Source organism: Mus pahari, chromosome 12 (genome assembly GCF_900095145.1).
Source record: "Mus pahari chromosome 12, PAHARI_EIJ_v1.1, whole genome shotgun sequence".
Classification (NCBI taxonomy): domain Eukaryota; kingdom Metazoa; phylum Chordata; class Mammalia; order Rodentia; family Muridae; genus Mus; species Mus pahari.
This window is the reverse complement of record NC_034601.1, coordinates 26,094,027-26,112,954: the sequence shown is the minus strand read 5'-3', so window position 1 is coordinate 26,112,954 and position 18,928 is coordinate 26,094,027. Positions and strand designations below refer to the sequence as shown.

General features: G+C 49.7%; 1 protein-coding gene across 1 annotated transcript in view; it reads left to right on the top strand.

Moving 5' to 3' along the window:
- The window catches only part of Xxylt1 (xyloside xylosyltransferase 1), a 116,458-nt gene that overhangs the window by 62,548 nt on the left and 34,982 nt on the right, over positions 1–18,928 (top strand). The window contains exon 3 of the mRNA XM_021209669.2: positions 2,790–2,922. Within this exon, the coding sequence (XP_021065328.1) occupies positions 2,790–2,922 (133 nt within the window). The remainder of the gene's footprint in view (positions 1–2,789; positions 2,923–18,928) is intronic.

Below are 18,928 nucleotides of genomic sequence, written 5' to 3'. Positions count from 1 at the left end.
AATGAGTTCTCAGTAGTGCTCAGGCCACTCAGTTCCCTGTGTGGTGGGGTCTGCCCCTCCTAGCAGGGAAAACAATCAGGTCATGGGGGCACTCATTAAGACAGGAACTCTACCAGTGACAGGGAAGAGGCTCCAGTGCTTAGGAAGTCTCTCCAGTGCTCCCTGAGTGATGTAAATATTAAAGCTGGACCAGACAGAGGAGGCTAGCCAGCTTCTGATCAAAGAAGCATCCCATGTCAGTCCCCGTGCACGCGTCTTCGGGAGTGGCCTGTCTGTGCTGAGGCAGCAGTGGACACTTGGTGGTGTTGGCAGTGCACGACAGATGAGGCCTACCAGGACCTGCCCAGAGCTGCTGCAGACTGGGCTGCCGGGGCATCCAGAGGATGCTGCAAGGGACGGACGGGCTATCCTATGCATTGACACACTGATGGTTTCTGCATCAGAAGTGTCTTCAAGTAATCGAAAGTGAATATACCATAATCTCTTTGTTGTCTTCCATTGACCTCTGAGTTTGGCCACGTGGTTGTCCTAGGATTCTTTTCGTTTCTTGGTGTCTTTGGCTCCTGGGGAGGTGAGGAACGGAGCAATAATCCGCGTCTGAGACACTCTGGTCAGACGGGACTCGTGCTGGAAGGAGCTGGGGACTGCGCTTCTGAGTTGAGTCCAAGTTCCATTTCTGCTCCACCACTGACCTTCTGTGACCTTGGGCTCCTGTTTTTTAGCCTTTTGTTTTATTTTTCAGAGGCAGTCTCATGTAGCCCAGGCTGGCCTTAAACTTGCTATGTAGCTGAGGCTAGCTGTGAGCTCCTGATCCTCCAGCCCGCATGTTTCGGGTGTTGCAATTACAGGTGTATGCCATCATGCCTGGCTTGTCCATTTTACTTTTTTATTTTTTATTTTATGAATGTTTTTGGCTGTATGTATGTATGTGTGTATGTGTGTATGCATGTGTACATGTGCATGTGGTACTCACAGAGTCCAGAAAAGGGTCAGAACCCTTGGAACTAAAGTTATATATGTCTATAAGCTATCATGTGGGTGCTAGGAATTGAACCTGTGTCTTCTGAAAGAGCAGCCTGCACTGTTAACCACTGGGCCATCTCTCCAGCCCCTTGTTTTTAATCCTTCTAAGACAGTATTTCTATATGTAAAAATGGGAATAATTCTTCCCATTGGTGTGTAGATGAAATGCGAGGTTGACAGAAGTCTTCTTTGGGACCATGAAGATGATGCCTTCCCGACCTTCACAGCCTATCAGCACCACAGGCCAAATGCTCTAGTCCTGTCTTCCTTATTCACCGAACCAGGGTGACATGGTTTTACCGCTAGAGATGGTGGTGTGTCCTGTCCCTGTGTCACTAGGGCTCTGCTTTGCTGTATTTAAGGACCACCTGAGATCTGGGTATGAATGTTCATGACACAGGCAATGAACAAAAATAAAGAGAAATGGCTGGACAAAATGTTTGTGTGGTGGGGTTTCCCCAGGCCCTGATGGCCAACCATTGATAGCTCAATGCAAGAACTTGAGGTTGTAACTTTCACCTTAGGACGTTCTTTCCTTAGGGAGTGTGCTTTCCGTCCCTAGAGGGAGACTCGTGGGTTATCAGCAGACAGACCCGGCTACTGGGCTTTGGTTTTCTCATTGTTTATGGATGCAGGAGGAAAGCAGCCTCTGGACTCCTTTTGTGGGGGTTGCAGCATGATGCTGGCTGCCATGGGGTCCTCATTTGCCAGGGCAGATCGTCCTTCCCAAATCCTCTGCCCAGGAGGACAGAGCAGCTGGCTACCCTCATGCGTTGCTCTGTCCTGAGCAGCTGGGTTCTCATCTGTTGTGACTTTTCCTCTTTTTTGTTGTAGAAAAGTCACATAGAATGTGAACTAAGGCTTTTGTTTCTGCACCACAATGGAAAATAGAACAAGGAACAGACAAACCAGTTTTCCTTACACTGTAAGCTGTGATTTCTTCATAAACTAACTTAGAGAATGCCAACTGCTTCCTTGAACACCCTTGAGTGTTTGCCAAATGCCCAATCCTGTACCACTGATAGAGGCCAAAATGCTTGAGCTGTGGTTTCTGTCCTCAGAGGGCTTCTAGGGACAACAGTCTCCAGAGAGCCAGGATACCCTGCAGCTGAAGGATGGCTGAAAGCAACAGGGAGCGCCCCGTGCTTTACAGTGGGGAGTGGATAATCACTTCACCCACCCTTTCCTGTCCACACTCAGGGCCCAGTCCAAATCACCCTCTTCCAAGAGTCTTCCAGAGGTTTGCAGAGCATATATGTCAGATCTGATAGTATCTTCCAGAGTTTGCAGGGTGTACATATCAGATCTGATAGTATCTCTCATGCCTCTCTCCTGGCAGCCTTTGACACTAGTGTCCCACCTAGACATCCTAGCCTGACATAGGGCTTCCGTGTTGCGTGTCATTCAGGACAGGCACTTTGGAGTGAAACACTAGACAGGAGTATGGGCCCTTGGATTTGAACTGAATGGGTTCTGCAGTTAGCAGAGAGGTCTGCTGCCTGTGTACCCAGGGCTAGACAGGAGTATGGGCGCCGGGTTTTGAGTAGAATGCGTTCTTCTAACTAGAAAGGGCTGCTGGTCACTGAGAATGACTCAGCAGGCTGGCGTCCTTATGCTCCTGTCTTTACTCCATTAGGTGCAGGCCTCCCAGGATGCCATTTTTACAGGGGTGGGGTGTCCCCCTGCCGCAGCCTCCTGAGTAGCTGGATTGCCGAGGCATGGCGCCATACCTAGTCTCACTGCCCTGTTTCAATTGACTCCTGCAGAGATCCCAAGGATCATCCAGCTGGACCTTGACCTGAAGTATAAGACCAACATCCGAGAGCTGTTTGAGGAGTTCGACAACTTCCTGCCAGGCGCTGTGATCGGCATAGCCAGAGAGATGCAGCCTGTGTACAGGTAGGCGCTGGCTGTTGGAGGAAGCCTCATGGCTCCCTCCCATCCTGTCCTCTCTGCTGCTTGGATGCAAGGGGCGGGAGGGGGGGGGGCGGTGTTCTGGGGCTAGAGAAGCTACCCTGTAGAGTGGGGGACTCCAAGAGTTTTTCCTCCAGAAAGCCCAGTTGTCCGTGTTGTGGGCTCTGGTTAAGCTCACGGGATTAAAATCCCATGTTAGGATTTCCCCTCCAGAGCAGTGAGCTGGGTTTTCTTAGCTTCCTGTTGTAAGACTCCAGGGAGCCTTAGCTTACCAGGGACCCCTGAGTGAACCACGTGGAGTGAAACATGGGATGCATGCAAAAAGCAAGAGGAATTTATTGTTCCAGTGCACTGGGGTCACTCCAGACCTGAAGGAGAGGCGGTAACCACCAGCACCAGTTTGGCGAGTTTTTATATGGTTTCCAGGGGCAGAACAGAGCATCAGCAACTAGGCACAATATGATTGGTGGAACAGTGCACCCTTTAAACTGATTGGTCTTTAGGGAATGAGGAGACAAGGACTTCCCTTGTCGGAAACTGAGTAACGGTCAGCCCTGCAGAATGTGTCCCCACCGGCAGATCCGTTCCCACCCTGTGGTCTGAGAAATGCTAATTAACCACAGCACTGTCACACCTTGGGTGGACAGTGGTGCAGAGGGAGACACAGCAGCTCCAGGCACAGGTGGGCACGTGCTGGGCACAGTGAGCTGGCCCTTTCTCCCGAGGCAGCACTTCCTTGTCAAGCATGGAAGCTCCTGTACCTGAAGCCGGGAGACATGCTCAAGGGTGTTCTCTGCGCCCCTGGAGTGTCCTCCACAGCAGGATGGTTAAATAAAATGTGTCTACCCAATTAATTAACAGCTAGTACTATATAGCACTCAAGCAAACACACAGAATGTATGGTGGTAGTTGTATATACTGATAGGCAGAACAAAATGGCAGACTTTCCTGAGGCTAACATACGTGCTAAAAATCACAGGGAGAACCAAGGAGCTGCTCTCCAAAGCCAGCACAGAGCTGCTCTCCAAAGCCAGTGTAGGTCTTGGGGACAGAAGGGTGGTGCTTTATGTCCTGCCCCTGAAGTGATTATGTGCGTGTTGTACATACACTGTGTCTAGAGAGAAGAAGTAAGAATAGCAGAAGTAGGTCTGGTTTAAAACTTGTCTCATAGCTGAGACTCTTGGGCGCCACGTTGCTGAGTCAGCCCTCCCCACCCCCACCTCTGACAGCTAGAGTGACAGTCTCCTCCAAGCCAGCTGATCAAGCTTGCTCAGGAAGACCTAGAATTCTTCTCTGGGCTCCTGGGCCCTTTGTTCTGTGCCCCCCCCCCCCAATCCGTGCTGGCTCCGTGTGGAAATCGTGGAGGAGCCAGAAGTCATCAGAGAGCTGCCAGCCCTGGCACCTCGTGACTCAGAGCATGAGCCTCCCCCCCCCCCCCCCCCCCCCCCCCCCCCCCCCCCCCCACAAAGGAGGGGAAGAGACAGGTTGGGTTTAGTGGTGGCTCTTTGCAAGTCTCAGATCACATAACAGGAAATTCCTGCGAGGCCTCAAGATAACTCCTGGGGTTTTGTGGGCTGTTCCCATTACATAATACAGACCCAGGCTCCTGGAGTCCTGGGCGGTCTCCTACTTGCATGGGCAGTGGGGTTGTGGAGTAGATAAGGCAAACCTGCAGTGTTGGCTACAAAGACTGCTCTCAAGGCAACAACTTCAAGATAAAGTCGTGGGTTTCAGTCCCAGCTGGCACCATACCTGTCACCTTGGCACCCTTAAGATGGGGACAGGAGCTCCAGGACTTTGTCTCACTCCAGCTTTGGTGCTCACCGCTCCTCTACCCTACCGTCTTTCCACTGTCGTATGCAGTGGGCTCCCTTCTGCTCAGACGCAGGCCCTAGGACGTTATTCAGGCTGGTCATCAGTTACTGTTACATCAGCAGCACCTGCAGGACAGGTTGGAGCTTCTCATTTCATAATACATGAAAAGCTCACCGCGTCTGTTACAGATAATCTCGGCCAAAATTTCGTTTTCTGCAAAACTAGACCTTTGTAATGGTAGACCTTAAATCACTGTATCTGGCCTTCCCGCAGGAAACAGCTGAAAGGCGGTAATTCCGATGGTTTCCCTTGCTTTCTGAATCTTTATCACTATGCATAATGAGGATCATGAGAACCTGCTACTGGCAGTCTTAAAAACTCCACTCAGTAAACAGACATTTATATCCCACCCTCCTCCCCTGCCATAAACCACCACTAAATGTCACTAAAGACTTGTCATAAGTCAAGGCTGCAGATGAGTGTGGAGTACTACTCTGCATCCAGGGGTCACCTGTTACATCCAGTGTGTGCTTTTAGTATTTGCTAGGCCTGAGGATGGTCTGGCTGGTGGCCAACAATGAATATGACCTATGTGTATTGGGGTGGGGTTGGTGTAGACACACAGCCTTCATACATGTGGGAACTGGAGACGCCGAGGCCCTTGAACGATCACTGTTAGTTGTTCCCTGTTTTGGAGTACTTACCTGGCTAGGGCCAGGGAGGGAGGCCGGGGTCGGATGATAGAAGAAAGGGTGGGGGAGGAGAAGAGTTTGGTTAATGGTGCCTACCCAAGGACAGGTGAACTGGGTCCTTCTGAGTGGGCATGGCCCCTGCTCCTTACACACGGGCAACACTGTTTATGGGGGACGCACAGCTCAGGCAGAGCCCCTCCCCTAACAGCTGGTGCTCAGAGGCCTCCCCGAGTGTCCCGGTGTGGCATGGACAGGTAACTTGTTATAAGTGGAATCTGATAGCATCCATGAGAAGAAAGAATCAGATAACAAAGGCTGTGGCTCAGGTGTGCTGTGACTAGGGACGCAAGCATACTTGGGTCTGGGAACTCACTGAGCAGGAGTAGGCTGTCCCCAGCTGTGTAAGCTTTATAGTCACTTGTCCCACAGCCACCTTACTTCAAAGGGCACACAGCAAGTCCTTTTTATGGTGCTTCCCCTCTATTGTGAGTCGTGAAATGTCTCAGGCTTGTGGAGGGTGGGGAGAAGTGTTTCCCACCATGCATTTGATGAATGGCTTTTTCACAGTTTTTCTCCACAAACACATTAAGCTGACTGCTTTCTGGACAGTTCTGGACAGTAGGGTCAGGGAATATTGGGGCACACATAGAGGATGCTTTCCTCCCCGGGTGACGGCTACAGTTTGGTCGAGCCAAGCATGACTTTCTTCATCTGAAATCAGAGACCTGATCACCTTGGGTAGAGCGCTGCCCTTCCATCCTTTGGCCTTGCTGTGCATCTCTGCCAGGACCTGGACCCCCGAGGAGTTTCTCTGTGGTGCTCTGTGTGATTGGGGTGATGGATCAAACAAACAGAACCCTGAGTCCGTCTCAGCAAACCTACACCTGAGGCTTATAAACATGGCCATGGGGATGGCTTCCTGTGAGTGCACTAGAAGTCCAGGGAACAGTTGGGCCTCTTTGTGTGCTTCCTGGAGAATTCAGTATGAGGTAATACATAGGGACAGCTGGAGCAGCATTGTAAAGGCAGTGGCATCGGGCCGGACTCAGAAGCAGACTAGCTGTGGGATGTACTGTAAGTCACAGGGGCCTCTGTGATTTTCATGTGTGTATAGGGAGATCTGTCTGTTTGTCTGTCATCTGTGTCCCATGAACTCCTTTCTGACCCCTGACTATATCAGGTACAACAGGGCACCCGTGATGTGGAACTTCAGGCTAGCAACAGATACTGATTTGCATGCTAAGTGTGCTCTAGATCGTATATGGACATACCTAAATTAAAGTTATGTGTTGTTAATTTGGAAAGAATATCCTGTTTGTTTTTCCTAAATCTAATAACCCATTCCCAGCCAGCCAGCCAGCCCCCTCTATCCCCCCCCCCCACCTCAAGTTAGAAATCTCTTTCAGCAGAAGGGAGTGAGTGACCTGGCTTTCCTTCAAGAGCCTGGAATAAAGGGTGTGGAAGTGGGACATGCAGGGTTACCAGGGCTGCAGTGAGTGTGGCTCCTCCTAATGCTAGCCGTTGTCAGAGAGAAGGCTGGAGCCTGAGTGGCAGCAGCCAGTGAAGGTCACTTTGTCCTGGAGCTGACTGCCTGGAGGAGCCTCGGCATGGCAGCTTGGTGGGTAGGGGTCACAGCCTCTGCTGCATGCTCCAGCCCTGCAGGAATTGCCTCCTGGAACAACATGGCACACCATGAAGCCATGGCTACAGCAGCATGGCTGCTCCCTCAGCATGCTGGCTAGGAAGCGAGGACATGGACGGATCTCGAGAATTAGGTACTTTCTCTGAAGCTAGTTTCTCTGGCTGATTATAACACTATTTATAGCAGGCTTGATGGAGGATTAAATTAGATAATGTGTTTATACTTCCTGGCACAGAACAAAATAAGTGGTGGCAGTAGCAGTGTCACACCCCACCCCGAGTCCTAGCAGAGCCCCTACAGAGTCCTGCGGTGCTAGAGGAGGACTCACTTAGCACCCAAGCCCTTGTGTCCTTGCATGTAGAATTGGGGCCAGAGTAACGGCAGTTGTGCACACACCTGAGGCTGAGGAAGTTCTTTCCTGCCCTAAGAGACCCGCCTCATTAGGGGGACTGGGAAGCTATGACTCTTGACTTCCTTGTCACTGACATTGTGCAGATTCTGTGTTCTCCCTTTCCTTCCTCCCTTAAAGTGGTTACTCTCCGTGTGGCATCTGCACACACCAGATTCCCCTTTACTACATGCCTTAATCAAGGCAAGGTATTTGCAGAACAGAAGCCTACTGTATTAATTACCAGTCTGCAGGGACAGGAAAGTCTTAATATCCCGAGAGGGTAACAGAGAAGGTAGTGTCCTGTGTGGTCTCTGTGGAGGAGACTGGGAAAGGGGGCAGGGGCACAGGGAGAACTCTAGCAGGTGCCAGTCCGTCTCCACACACCAGCCTGCCATCCATCTGCTGCCTGTGACTGCTTGTCCTGTTTCCCTGGGGGAGTTGAGCTGGCTGCTCTGCTTGCTTCCAGAGCTCAGAGCATGCTGAGTCGTCCTGGGACTACAGAGATGTTAGTTTCAGGTCTGAGCCATACTGTGTCTTTCCCCTGTGTTCATGTGCTGTCGTGGTACACGCCTGTTTCAGGACTTGGAAGGCTAAGGCAGGAAGATGGTGGCCTAGGCTACAAAGCAAGTTTGAGGTGAGCATGAGATGTGTAGACAGACCCTGGTCAAGCCAACCAAACAACAGACAAACAAAAGGTAATTATTAAAAAGAAACAAAATACATTTTTATTACTTATATAAGGATTGTGTTGTTGGCTTTTTGTTTGTTTAATCTGTAAATTTATCAGTGGGTAAATGAACTTTCTTCTTATTTTATTTTTTTTTTTTTTTGAGACAGTCTTGAGAAAACCCAGGCTAGCCTCAAAATTGTAATCCTCCTGCTTCAGCCTCTCCAGTGCTGCCATTACAGACATGCATAGCCAAACCCAGCCAACTCTTGCTCTATCTGTTCTTGTGAGTTAAGTTTTGTGTCCACAGAACAATACACTATGAGCACCCTGGGCCAGACTCAGACTTTGTTAAACATTGCTAGTTTCCAGAACAATTCTTATTTTATTCTGATGAACTTTTAACACATAGAGACACAGCCTGCACCCTTGTGTTCTGGCTAGTCCGTCAGGTTACCACAGGGTGTCAACATGATGATTGAGTGACAGCAGGTCCCGTTTCTTTTCTGCACACTTTCGTCTCCCACAGAGGATTCTGAAATCAGCTCCAGGCATCATGCTGTCCAATCTGGAAGTGCCATTTTCCATCTTTTTCTCTGTAAGGCTTACCTGCTTGTGCTGGCTTAGAGTTGAGCAGTTACATGCTCCCCGTCGTTCAGTCTGCCAGTTCCTCAGTTGCTGTGAGACATCTCACTTGCTGTCCTTCCGTGTCCCTGCATTGCCATGTGTCAGGATGTTCATGTGACTGGTACTTCTTCTGGGAAGCTTCCTGACTGACACACCTTCTGTCAGCCTTCCACCCCTTCCCTCAGCATTTGTAAACTAGGACGTGAAGATAAAAGGAAGATAAAATATCAGTTTTCCCCCACCCCTGGCACCAGCAGGTGAGTTTCTGGGCCTTGGTCCATCCTGTGTGTCCTTAAGAAATAAACTGAGATTGAGCCAACCGATTTCTGGTAAAATTAAATCTGAGTGAAAGAGTGGGGACCTGTCAACTTTTTCCATGGAGATCTTTTGGAAGAAAACTGGTTAGCAACTGATCCGGCCTGAAGGCAGTGCTGTGGGAAGGGCTTTAATAAGGTCAGGGATAGAGGTGCCTGGGAGAGGTTGGAAGTCTACTGTGTCTATTGTGAGGCTATTTTTTGCTGTTCTGGAAGAGGAGTTTTAAAAGGAAAAAGTGATATCTAAGAGAACCCAAGTGAAAGCTGTTGTCGATGTGGTTGTCCCCCTGTGACGACTGAGTCCTCTGTGTAAGCTGGGAGCATCCAGATGCCATCCAAAGTCACAGGACCTGGGAGGTCTGACATCTGCATGTGCTGCTGAGAGATGGGCATGGGTAGACTGTGAAGGCTTCTCGTGACTGAAAACACAGCCCGAGGCCCTCTCCACCAGGTCACCAGGGCTTTGCCATTACTGACTCCTAAAACAATCTTAAGTTGGTAGTTCTCAACCTTCCTGGAGCTGAGGCCCTTTAATACAGTTCCTCACGTTGTGGTGACCCCCAATCATAAAATTATTTTTGTTGCTACTTATAGCTATAATCTTGCTACTGTTATGGACCATAATGTAAATATCTGATGTGCCGGATATCTGATCTGAGATCCCCAAAGAGTCACCACAGAGTGAGCATCAATGTGGCAAGTGATGGGCACTCCAGAAAGCATGATTGACAGGATGAGGGGGCGGTTCCATGGTCTGTCCTGCTATGCAGGGAAGTACCAGCTGCCCAGGCCCAGGAGACGTGTGCTGAATGATGAGGATGCCACCTAGGCGATGGGTGGGCTGGCCATTGTGTGGTTCGCTGGTCCTGCCGTGGTCTTCTTATAGAATTGGCTATCATGAAAATTTTCCTTTTAAAGACCACCTATGGGAAACACTCTTCTCAATTTCTCCTTCGGCCCTGTGTGGATGTGCCCCAGGAGCCAGTGCTATTAGGAATTCTGAAGTTTTCTAGATTATATTGTAGGGAGGTCAGGGCAGGTAAAATGTAAGGAAGGACAACTGTCTGTTGCTTAGATATGATTTGTCCTGAAGGGTTCATGCGCTGGCTGCATTGTCCCTCTCTCTTGTGGTCTTATGAGAGGTAGTAGGCACTTGAGAAGTAGGGCCTTGAGGGAGGCCTGTAGGTCACTGAGGTGCCACCCTGCCAAGGAATTTGAAAGCTTCTAGCTTCTTCTTCACTTAGTTCTCATGAGATGGTTGACACAGAAAGAACAGACCTGGAGCCTCCCCTCTGGCTTTCTCTTTTGGGATGTCAAACACACACACATACACACACATACACACACGTGCACACGCACGCACACACGCACGCACGCACGCACGCACGCACGCCCCCTACTGTGATGCTGTCTGCCACAAGGCCCTCACCACCCGGCCAAAAATGGTGCCGCACATTTAAGTTTCCAGAGCCATGAGCTATTGACGCTTTCTGATGTATCCCTGATAGCCTCAGCTCTCCCACTATAGCTGTGAGAAACAGGTAGAAACAAGTGTCAGTAGCATGCCAGAACCACGGTCAGAGGTCTGCCTTGGTGAGCCACAGAGACGGTCTGCTGTAGGGACTGTAAACTTTGCCAAGTGGCTGTCACTTGTATAGTCTGCCTCCAAAACACAAAGAACTGGGTGAACTTTCTTCCTCCCTCCCTCCATCTCTCTGCTGGTTGTATTAGCCAAGAAATACACTTACAGAGTTGGGCTCTGAGTTCAAATAGAGAACTTATAAGGCATCTGTGGAGGTCTGGCTATACAGAGAAACTGGAACTGTCCTCCAGAGGCCTGTAGCCTAGCAGGAAAATCCTTCTCCAGGTCACCTCACTGGGGGACCTGGGCAAATGCTGCAACTTCTACATAGCAGAAGGCTGTCTTAAAGTCTGTTTCCATTTGTCAAATAAATATCTCACTGATGAACTGTATTAACCTAGGCAGCATAAAAGGTTGGAGGTGTGTGTGTGTGTGTGTGTGTGTGTGTGTGTGTACGTACATGTGTACACCCACCTGTGCGTGCCGGGGGAGGAAGGAGATAACATAGCCTGACATGACTGGGAATAGTATCAGGTCTGCCTTTGATAGCCAGATCCACGGGAGCTCTGTGGGGCACAGAGCAGGACTGTGTGTGACTGGCTGTAGAGTGCAGGTGCCTCCCAGCCACCTGTACAGACCAGGCTGCAAGATCCCCAGTCCCACACTGAAGCTCAGAGGGCATGAACTATTGTTGTTACAGTAAAATGAGAGAATATCTGATTGATGCCCAGGATTAAACACACACACACACACACACACACACACACACACACACACACACACACACACACACACACACGATAATCTGGTAAATGTAACTTATTGTAACAGGCAGGAGGGGCCTTCTGTGAATCATAACTCAGGATACAGCCTGGAACAGTGTAATTTCAAGAAAATACCTCCAGGAAGTAATACAAGTTCTTGAAGATTTAAGGGAAAAAAATGAATCACGTAGGAGAAGGGGAGGAAAGAAATTGATTGAAAGTCTTTTTATGGCCTGGTTGTTGAATGGTTTTTTGGTTTGGGGGTTGTTTTGGAGTGGGTTGTTGTTGTTGTTGTTGTTGTTTGATTTTTTTACATTAATATTAGCCCAGTGTTGTCACATCTGATTTTTCTTTTAAGGAGATTAGAAATCTCTGTTGGGGATGTTTAAATATTAACAATTAAGCAAGCAATTTACTAGCCAAACAGAGCCTACTGGTGTGCCAGCTGGAGCCTGGCCACTGCCAGGTGGAGCTGGTACAAAGCTGGCCCTTGCTGCCATGCTTGGCCTGGGCTCTTGGATGCCTCAGTTAGCTAGCTGATCTCAGATTCTACACTGGTGGTTTCTGAGGCCACACTGACTTGTTCTGGTTTTTCAAATGTTTTCTCCTATTTCTTGAAACAGTTGTTGAATCTGATTGATAAGTTTTAAATATTCCATTAGATGTTTTTCCAAGTAACCTCAGACTTAACTAATAAGAAAGCACCAAACGAAGCAAAATTCCTTTCCAGGAATGTAATTCTAGAAGAAAATAAAGGGTAAGTCATCAGACCCTCCATATGTTGGTGCTTGCCTATGTTAGTCTTATATGAGCATCTTTCCATTGTGCTTGAGGTCTGAAGATGCTTTGGGAAGGTTGAAGGCCTGATGGGGAGGAAGGGAGGAGAGGAGCCCATCGGAAGGGAGGGGGAAGCGGTGGAGTGATGCAGCAGCCACGTGATCTCTGCTTCTCGTCCCCACCCATCTACTGATGCAGAGGCCTGAGCAGCCTGGGCCCACTGATGCCCGTCATGCTTGGGGCATGGGCCCCAAATGTCACTGCCAGCTCAGCTTTGATACTAAGAATGTCCTAGGGCCCTGGCCTCTAGGTAAAGGCATTCCTGGGCTCTTTTCTGTGTTTCCTGAATAAGGAAACTAGATTTGAGAGGCCTGGTAGCCTCATATCCAGTTAGCTTCCATCCTGGGAAATGAGTCCCCGTATGGGATTTGTAGTATGTAGCTACATGCAAGGATAATGGTCTTTCATTAGAACAATTAATAGCATCCTAGCCTCTGCCCTGGTGTCTGGGCCTTCTGTAATGACCTCACACCTCTCCTTGGTCATTTGGGAGAGCCAGATTTCTACCCCAGCCTTTCCATGTCTCTACAGCAAAACAACTTTGATTGCTTTTCCTCACCGCTCACTCTGCTCTCTGGTGGTGGTGTGATCAGTGTGGAATTAGAGCGTTGTGCAGGGCTGGTCTCACTTACTCCTGGGAGTTAGGACATCACGAAATGTCAGTGCTGAGGACTTGAATATGAACTGTATCCAAGTATAAGGCCATAATCAAGTCTACTAGAGTGTGGGCAGTGGACGTGGGGGAACAAAGTGGGTGGGGGAGAACCTGCATCCTGCCAGAGTTCCAGTGCTCTGGGCAGGCGGACCCAGAGGACTGCCGCACGTTCTCCATGAGGCCCCTGTTGGGTGTCTGGCTGTGTGAAGCCACAGACCCAGTCCATGGGGGCAGTCCGAGGTCTCTGAGCCTCATGGAAGCCAGAGATAACAGGTTCTCAGTCTCAGACATCCCAGGCACCGCTGTATGTCTTGGAAGAGCTGAGAGAACAAAGTGGAGGCCCCAGGGGTGGCTCAGTCAGCCTAGGGGCCGAAGGGAGGAGAGGGCAGGGAGAGAGGGGGTGCTGGGTGGTTCGCATGCAGGCAAGAGTCCTTGGTCCAGTCCGTGGCTGGAGTGCAGGAAGGCCTTCCAACGGGAGGTTAGATGTGGCTCTTTAGGGGAAAGCCTATCCCATCGTTCAAGCGCGGCGGGCCTTGATGAACAGAGACAGTCTATGGTTTTAGAGCTTTATTGTAGAAAGGCAGAGAGAAAGAGAGAAGGTAAAAGAAAGAGGCCGGCCATGGCCACGTGGAGAGAAGAGGGGAAGAGAGGGGGAAAAGAGAGATAGAGATGAGAGTAAGAAAGGTGAGAGCTTAAGAGAGAGGAGGGGACAAGCAGCCCCTTTTATAGTGGGCTGGGCTACCTTGCTGTTGTCAGGTAGCTGTGGGGAGGAACATACCTGGCTATAGTCAGGTAACTGAGGATGGAGTCTAGCCAGAATGCCAGGAGCTTGGGGCTTTGTCTGCGTGACTGACAGTCACAGAATTATGGAGTTGGGGGCTCTGTGGTGTCAGGCACCTGTCTCTGGGAACGTGGCTCATTGTTCCATCCCTTGTAGAGTTTTCTTCTGGGCCTCCAGAGCAAGCCTCCCTCAACCAAAATAGGCTGCCTTTCATGGTCCCACACCAGAGGGCATTGTTCTGTGTGCAGTGTGCCTTGAATGAAAACATCTCTTACCATTATGGATGCATTATAATGATTTCTGCTTGCAACTTATCCACCCATCCATCCACTCATCTGTCTGTCCATCCACCCTCATCTTATCCATTTGATTTGTCCCCTCATTTAGCTGTCTGTCTGTCTACCCACCCACATTATTTCTCAGTTGTCCCTTCAACTGCCTGTCTATCCACCTGCATCTTATCGGTTTGTCTGTCCCCTCATCTGCCTGTCCCGTCCTCACTCTTCCAAGGTGAAAGGATTTGCTGTGGGTAGAAACCTCAGCTGTCTCTTTCCTGCCCCCCAAGTCCCACCCCAAAGTGAAATCTGTTCTGTAATCTCTCCCTCCTGGTGTCAAAGTTTGGGTATATGCTCAGAACCAGTGTGGGTTTTCCTGTGTGTGTGTGTGTGGGGGGGGGGTGCCAGCGTGTCACAGTCTGGAGATGGCAACTGCTGGTGCTTTGCCTTCCTGCCTCCCTCCTGTCACTGAGCCACCTGATGCCCCTCCCTGACTGATGGAGGAGGAGGAGGAGGAGGAGGTGGGGAAGTAGATTTGGATAGAGTGACTCAAGTATTTCCTTCCTATTCAGCCTCTTTTCTTTTTTCCTAGAAGGAGAAAGATAGATATCATTGCCTTTGAGAGAGAGTAGCCCAGGCTCTGTATACAGCTGGTCAGGAACTCATTATGTATCCCTGGGTGGCCTCAAACTTGCAGCAATTCTCCTGCCTCAGCACTAGGATTACAGGTGTGAGCCACCAGGCCGAGCTGCCTCCCTCCGTAGAATTATAGTCTTTGGAATGGGATACCCGAGAACATCTTTTCTCATGCTAGAACCTCCCCTGCAGTGTCCACGATTTGTCAGGCCCCGGCTTAACCACCTTCCACCATGAGGACCTTCTCACTTCTGGAGCAGTCCGTTATTTTATTGCTGGACAAGTTCATGGAAATGCGTTTCTCTGGGATAAATATGAAAGTCTGCTTGCCTGTGTCTGCTGCTTGTCTTCCCCACTTGTGTCCTCTGAGGTCACTTGGACCATGTCTGCACCCCTCCCTGGAGAGGCTTTCTCTGGGTTGTCCTTTGCCGGGGCTTCCCACGGCTGCTGCTCTGAGTTTATTTCCTGAGCCCCATCCTGGCTTCCTGGAGGCTGACCGGTCAGTTCCAGATACACAAATGTGCGTACACATTCACAGCAACACTCACCTCCACGAGCCTATGCTCGAGGCCTCTGGGCAGGGAAGGTCGATCACTCTTGGTCCTGATGGGCGGCCAAGGTCATCCACTTGTGCTGGCTGCAAGGACCAGCAAGGACTTCAGGATGTCAGAGGGTGTCAGGAGAAAGGAGCGGAAGAAGAAGAAAGCACTGGGTTGGCAGTATCTAAAGAGAGGTTTGGATCAGTTAAATCTTACCAAGACATGGTTGCCCACCGCACAGCCCCTGTTTTCCATTCCTCACTTGTATTCTCTTCTCTGCTTGAAAGATAAAATAGAATCAGGTTTCCCGTGGTTCTGTCATTTCTCTAGTCAATGAACTGGCTTGACCATCCCCACAGGACCATAAAGCAAGTCCTGTCACGGTTCCCCAAGCCATCAACCCCACCATGCTGCCCTCTCCCCTCCCCGCTCTCTGCAGGACAGACGCCATCTGAGTTTCCTGCCAGGTATGAGCAGTGCCTTTTGGTTGCTGTTATTCTAGGAGCCCTGTTCCCCAGAGCTTCCTGACAGAGGAATTCAAGGCCATGGGACACATGGTATACCTTCCAAGGGTTTGCTGTTTCCTGTGGCTGCTCTGAGACCAACTATGTGCCTCAGTTGTCATTTAATGTGAATTTTATATTGGAATAGAAATGAAGTAAAACCCTAGACACCTGTGTGTCTAGACCAGTGGTTCTCAGCCTGTGAGTCAGGGCCCCTTTTGGGGTAAAACACCTTTCACAGGGATCAGATATCGGATATCCTGCATATCATACATTTACATTATGATTCATAGTTGTAGCCAAATTGCAGTTGTGAAGTACCAGTAAAATAATTTGATGGTCGGCGTCACCACAGCACGAGGAGCTGTATTAAAGGGTGGCAGCACTAGGAAGATCGAGAGCACTGGTCTAGACTAATCTACAGAGCCTACTAATCTTGAAAACCTCAGGCTTGGGGCACAGAATTCTGGTGTAGCTTTGTTCTCCAGTGGCCTTGGCGCCTGGCCTGCTGAGAGGTTCTGGGAGTTGGGGCAGTGGGGAGAGCTCTTAGCTCTTATAGGAGAAGAGCCAGGCTGCCATTTTGGAAGCTGGGTTACTCCCTCACTTTTCTCAGACTTCTACTGAGGGGATGCTCTGAGCCTAGTGGGGAAGTCAAGGCAGAGGCTGGAGTCAGACTGCCTGGACTTGAACCCTGGCCTGTCCACTCACCTACTTGCATGGCTTTGACCTAGCCACTTAACCCAAGTGTGCTCTGGACATTATCTGTACCAGTGTTTCTCATGAGAATGCTGAACTGAATTAATATTTGCCAGGTGTCTACAGGTGTCTTAGTCGGGGTTTCTATACCTGCACAAACATCATGACCAAGAAGCAAATTGGGGAGGAAAGGGTTTATTCAGCTTACACTTCCCACATTGCTGTTCATCACCAAGTCAGGACTGGAACTCAAGTAGGTCAGGAAGTAGGAGCTGGTGCAGAGGCCATGGAGGGGTGTTACTTACTGGCTTGCTTCCCCTGGCTTGCTCAGCCTGCTCTCTTATAGAACCCAAGACTACCAGCCCAGGGATGGTCCCACCCACAAGGGCCCCTCCCCCTTGATCACTAATTGAGAAAATGTCTTACAGCTGGATCTCGTGGAGGTATTCCCCCAATTGAAGCTCCTTTCTCTGTGATAACTCCAGCCTGTGTCAAGTTGACATAAAACCACCCAGTACAAAATGAATGCCAGCATGAGTGCTGGGTGGGTACTGGAAAGGTAAGGGTATTCGGCCCAAAGAGCCAGTGCAACTCGGTGACCTGTCTGTAATCAAAAAGGGCCTTTAAAAGGGTAGACATTTGCCTGTGATTACTGTCTGCTGCAGAGTTGCTTAAACATGAAATGCTTATAAGGCTAGAGGTCAAGCAATTGATCTTCATGGTATAGATGTGTTTTAGAGCCCACTGGGTGCTGTCACTTAAGACATGCTCTCTTTACTGATGCGGTTGGTCACATTAGCCTACATTTCTAGATCTTTTGTTGCCTACAGAATTCTTACAGTAGGGGGAAAAAGCCCTCTTCCCTCCCCAGGGCGGGCCAAGCCTTCTTCCTGCAGATGTCAGCTGCTATAACTCTGTGCCATTCAGGAAAATTAATTTTCCCCTTTGTCCCAGCAGCCATCTGCCAGCTCAGCAGGAAGGGCCCAGCTTCCGCTGCCTTCCTCACACTCCTCCTCTGTGGCTGCCTGGTTTCTACAGGGCCCCAGAGACACAGGGCCACTGCCATCTGCATTCCTCTTTACCCCAGGCAGGGCTTTGGGATGACACCGTCTAAAATTATTTTCACTCGAAGTCAAAGGAAGGGTTCAGTTTGCAGAACATAACTGCTTCTGAATTCATTAACGAGAAACCCAGCTTTGACAGGAAGAGGATCATGCATGTGACCAAATACTGAGAGAAGCAACTTAGGGGAGGAAAGACTTCTTTTGGCTCATGGGTTCAGCATGTCACATCAGCCAGGGGTCTGGGGCCAAGTTGGCCTGTGGCTGAGAAGCAGAGAGAGAAGCTTCTGGCACTGGTGGGACCCCAGCCTATGGGATGGTGGTGCCCACATCTGGGGCAGGCCTCTACACATCCAGAGGTGTGCATAGCCAATGTCCTAGATGCAGTCCAAGCAGTTTGACAGTCGAAATTGATATCATGTCCTGGCACCAATCAGACAAACGGGACAATCTTCATTTATGTTCCTCATTGCTAAGCTGAGCATCACGGTTTATTATATGTTTCAGGACTGTTTGGCTATGAAATAAGCCCACCTGGTGCTCACTACCTGCCCAGAAGTCTGTCTTCATTGCTGTGTCTATTGGTGACTGACCTTTGGTGATGAACAGATCTGCACAAACCTTCAAGTACTATATACCCCTGTGTGTATGCCTCTAACACCATTGTTATTGGTAGTGGTAGTGTCTAAGGATTTTAGGGCCCCTCCAGGGTGGTATCAGTTCCAAGCCTCTAAGAAAAGAAAGAATGAGAACATGGCATTACCCTGGCTTCAGCTCTTACTTAGTTTGAGAAGGTTCTCAGCACCGTCCCAGTGAAGGCTGATGCCGTTAGTCCCCCCAAAGCCCTCTGTTCCCTGGTCCAGCCTAGATTAATGGTGAGCAGAACCTACTTTGTAGCAATGACAACTCGTACTTAATGACTGCATCACACAGGACAGTCACTGTCCCAAGCACTCAGATGGTAGCTCAACTCCATGAGGTCAACAGTGTTCCAGTCCCCATATTATAGCAGAGGATGCAGAGGTACAGAAAGACAGAAATAAGACAGACATCCATGTGTCTCAACCCATAAATGTGTGTCCAGAAATAAGACATCCATGTGTCTCAACCTGTAAATAAGTGTCCAGGGTTGAAACTGTGGCCTTCTGACCCAGAGCCCTGTTCTTGATCCCTGGCTCTCCTTGTTTCCTCCCTCCCCCGCTGTCCCCTCCCATGTAACAGAATGCACAATTGCCCCCTGAAGTCTTGCTTTCTTGTGAGTGAGGCCCTCGGCCCTCACAGAAGCTCTTGCATGCCTCACCGGTTCCCAGAATCATGTTCTTCGCCCTGCTGGGTGCTGACCCTGCTCTGGACATCTCTTCATTGCTGCCTCTGTTTGCTAGAGCCATGAAGGATGGGCAGGAGAGAGAGTGGCCCCCATTTTACAGAATTTGTACAAAGTCATAAATCTAGAAGGAGGGCCACGCATCCATCCTGCACATTTCCTTTCCCCTACAATGATGGCCTGTTAACAT